We start from the raw sequence: 4,286 nt of genomic DNA on the forward strand, positions 1-4,286 counted from the left end.
AATCTACTTCCGTAGTGATACTGCCTCAGAAACCCAAAGAGGGGTCGCTATGAGTCAGGGCCGACTTGACGGCACATAACAACAACAACAACAACTGAGTAAGGTGGAGCAGCCTTCCCGGTCTTTCCAGAAAGCCCTCATGCAAAGTGCTGCACAGATTGGCAGCTGGAAGTTGGCCGGTAGGCACTGAAGAAGTATGACATCAGGGATGAGGGTGGAGTGCCAATAGCATCTGCTTTGGAGCCTTATATCAACCCTCCCCTTCCACACACACAGACCTTTTTTCTTGGCACCACTGGTTGCTTCAGAAGGATGAGGAGGTGGAAGTAGACACAGGCAGGAGCTAGCCTGCTCGGTAACCCCCGCTCTCCAGTTCCTTCTGTTCCCTGGCTCTTCTGCTGTAGGCTTGGTTGAAACCTGCCCACCATGGGTGACTCTGATGGTATTTGAAATACTGGTGGCATAGCTTCCAGCATCACAGCAACATGCCAGCCACCACAGCACAACAACCTGACAGATGAGTGTGCAACCCTGAGCAATTCCAATACCTTCTTTAGACATCATATTTCTTATCTGTAAAATAAAGGTTGACGGGGTCTCAAATAGCCCTTCTAGATCTGGACTCAATAAGCAACACATTTGCAACCCCCAGAATAGGAGAAAATGGATTTTGATATTTCTCAAGGCACCTGGAACTACAAATTTAGCTTCTATCACCTCCCAGAAGTTAGACTTCTTTTCCCTGCGGGGCCCATTGTAGTGGCATCCTTTTATCAGGATGGCCAGTGCTGACCTCTTAGTGAAGTGTCAGCCCACACAATTGTGTCGGGATCTTTCATGGGGCACACTGGCCACAGTGAAATGGCTGGTGATCTCACTGGGCTTCATATTCTCTTCCCCCTGTGGCTATACCTGTGCGAGGATGTAGAGAGGGCTGGCATGGGAGGGGCGGAGGTGTGCTATTCAAATAGGTTTCCTACCTTTCTTCCTCTTTGTGTTTACATTAAATTACAGTTGAACTGAAAGTAACATACCCATAACTTACCAATATACACATCTCCAGATATGGTATAAATGAAGCTTGTCCACCCTGTAAAAGGGTCAGCAACATTAAAAGGTTAGTGTTCACAATGCAAAAAGGAACAACAACAAACAACCACATTGCCCTTGAGTAGATTCTGACTCATGGCGACTCTACATGTTACAGAGTAGAAACGAGCTCCATAGGGTTTTCTTGGCTGCAATATTTATGGAAGCAGGTCTCCATGACATTATTCCACAGAGCCACAGGGTAGTTTCAAACTGCAAACCTTTCATTAGCAGTCAGCACAAACCATTTGTGCTACCCAGAAAACCCAAAAACCAAATGCACTGCCACTGAGTCAATTCCAACTCATGGTGACCCTATAGGAGAGAGTAGAATAGCCCCATAGGGTTTTCAAGGCTGTCAATCTTTATGGAAGAAAAGCCCAAACCAAACCTGCTGCTATGGAGTTGATTACGACTCACAGTGTCCCTGGAGGACAGAGTAGAACTGCCTCATGGAGTTTCCAAGGCTATAAATCTTTATAGAAGCAGACTGCCTCATCTTTCTCCCATGGTGTGAGAAACTCACCATGGGTTCAAACCGCTAGCCATATGGTTAGCAGCCAAATGCCTTTCCCACTGCACTACTAGAGCTCCGACCCACCAAAAACAACAAAGAATATAAAAGGCAAGATTTGGGGATTAAATCCTTTCTTTTGGATATGTATTTTAAAATTTAAGTTTTGTGAGCTATTCCGCCCACACTCATATGCTCTCTCTCTCTCTCTCTCTCTCTCTCTCTCTCACACACACACACACACACACACACACACACACGAGTGCGCGCACGCACACACACACACACACACACTCCTAAACTTAAATAATTTGGCCATTGAGTCAATTCGACTCATAGCGACTCCTCCTTGGGTTCTCCTGGTTCCTCCAGTATCTCTATGGAAATAGATTGCCCAGTCTTCCTTCCGAGGAGTGGCTGGTGGGCTTGAAATGCCAGCCTTCTGGTTATCAGTCAAATGTCTTAGGAACTATGCCACCAGAGCTCCCCCGAATGTTTAACAGCCAGGCAAAGTAGACAGTCTACAATTCACTTGGCCATATATCTCTATACCAACAGTTTAAGTATTAACAAAAAAGATATTCCTTCCAGTTCTAATACCATGATATTAACTGGAATACCCCAGTCTACTTTATCTCAGTTTATTGACCGTCCAAATAGTTTTAAATGTGAAGATAATGCTTAAAATGCGCTTGTCTTTACTCGGTTGCATTCTAGTTTCCAGTGAGTTCATTCCTAGTGCACTGGCTTTGGAGCTGCAGGGATCCATAGTCTTGAAAGTATAAATGGGCTTCAGATGGTCCGTGGACTCTCTGGAATGATCCATACTCTTTTTCAGGTATGTATATCTTTCTAGGAAGAGGGTGCATAGAATTCACCAGATTCTTACCATGACTTGAGGCCAAGAGTTTAGAACCTGTGACAACCTGCCATGGGCACTTTCAGGCCCCACACTTGGCTTTCATGCCTATTGATGCATTGTATTCCTGGCCCAGAAGAGAATGCTGTGCTTCCATGGAGAGATATAGCCCTAGAAATTAGGACATCATTCCAGGTACCTTCAGTGGAAAAGGAGAAGATCCAGGAACAGAATGCAGGCAGAGTTCAAAGTTGGAAGGGCAAGGCCCAGCCTGGAGTCTGTCTAAAAGTCACCTTGGAGACAAAGCAAACAAAGGCAGACAGGAAGAAGCAAGGAGGACAAAATCTACCCTAATGATGTGGTTGTGATGGTAGCTGGCTTGCAATGCACAAGGGAGGCACATAACAAAAAACATAACTGATCGGATTTAATGTAGATTGAGTCTGGTAAGAAACTACAAGGATGGCAAACTAAACAAACACATCTGAGGGGGTGGCAGAGGATATTTCCTCACTCTCCTATTCCACAGTTTTTCCTTTCTAAGACTTTACTAGGATGGATGAAAGTTCTCTGGGAGTAAAGCTACTTCCTCATAGCTCACTCATTCCTTATTAAACCACATGCTGGGTCCTTAATCATTATTTGTTGAATATATACCAGGTGCATGAGTGTAGGCTGTAGATACAAAGATGAATAAGTCACAAAGGATGTTCAAGTTGTGCAACTCTGGCTAGGGAGGTTGGTGGCAGATGCTGGAAACCCACACCAATTGCTAACAGCCCAATTCCACGTCTTATCCTGACAGCTGGCTCTGCGGGAACACTCTTCTCTCTGTTTACTAAGGAAGGCTGAGCTTCTTATTCCCCCTAGCCTGATATATAATCAAACTCTGCAGTAAAACTCCTTTCTTCTCTGCTTTTTAAAAAACTTACCCAAAAAATCAGTTGCTGTCAAGTTGTCTCTGACTCATGGACACTCCAGGTGTGTCAGAGTAGAACTGTGCTCCATGGAGTATATTTGTACACATATATAGAAATATCATCTCTCACACATATATATATAGTCATAAGTATAGTCCCATTCCCCTCCCCATACTTGTTCCTCTTGCCTGTCTACCCATGTATCTACTCATATTATTACTGATAATACAGGATTGTTTATGTAATAATGTTTACCTTTCTTGTCCACACTGTTGTACATCCTACTTTGGTGAGTAGTGACAGGAGTCTGAAAAACTTGTGAGTGGCCACCTAAGGTACAACTATTGATCTCTCTTTGTCCACAGCAAAGAAGAGTAAAGAAAATCAAAGATGCATGGAGACAATTAGCCCAGAAACCTAGTAAACCACAGGATCCTCAACTTCCATGACCCTGAGACCAGCAGCACTAGATAATGCCCAGCTACCACTGCCAACCACTCTCAAAGGTATCACAATGTTAGATCTTGGAGACTGGGAGAAAAATGTGGAACAAATCTCCAAATAATAATAATAATAAATGCCAGCCTTACTCGTCTGACAGAGACTGGTGGAACCCTCAAGACTATGGCCCTTAGTCACCATTCAGGCCAGGAACTGAACACACTCCTGTGGCTCAACTTTCAGCAAACAATAGAAAGGCCTATGAGGTGAGCAATAACACCAGGGAGGTATGCACTCCTTAGAACAATCAAACACAAGAGATCAGAAGGACAGCATTTGCCCAGGCATAAAGCTCAGAAGGCAGGAATGGATAGGAAAGAAGGACAAAGGGAAATGGTAACCACAGAGAGGAAGTGGGAAGAGTGCTGCTACATTGTGGGGACTGCAATCAACATTACAAAAT

General features: G+C 44.3%; 1 protein-coding gene across 1 annotated transcript in view; it reads right to left on the minus strand.

Annotated features, from left to right (window-relative positions):
* PIR (pirin) overlaps nucleotides 1–4,286 on the minus strand; it is a 139,081-nt gene that overhangs the window by 30,592 nt on the left and 104,203 nt on the right. The window contains exon 6 of the mRNA XM_007952835.2: nucleotides 1,046–1,090. Coding sequence (XP_007951026.1) covers nucleotides 1,046–1,090 — 45 coding nt within the window. The remainder of the gene's footprint in view (nucleotides 1–1,045; nucleotides 1,091–4,286) is intronic.

Source organism: Orycteropus afer, unplaced genomic scaffold (assembly GCF_000298275.1).
Source record: "Orycteropus afer afer isolate SDZICR_OR568_19922 unplaced genomic scaffold, OryAfe1.0 scaffold00360, whole genome shotgun sequence".
Lineage (NCBI taxonomy): Eukaryota > Metazoa > Chordata > Mammalia > Tubulidentata > Orycteropodidae > Orycteropus > Orycteropus afer.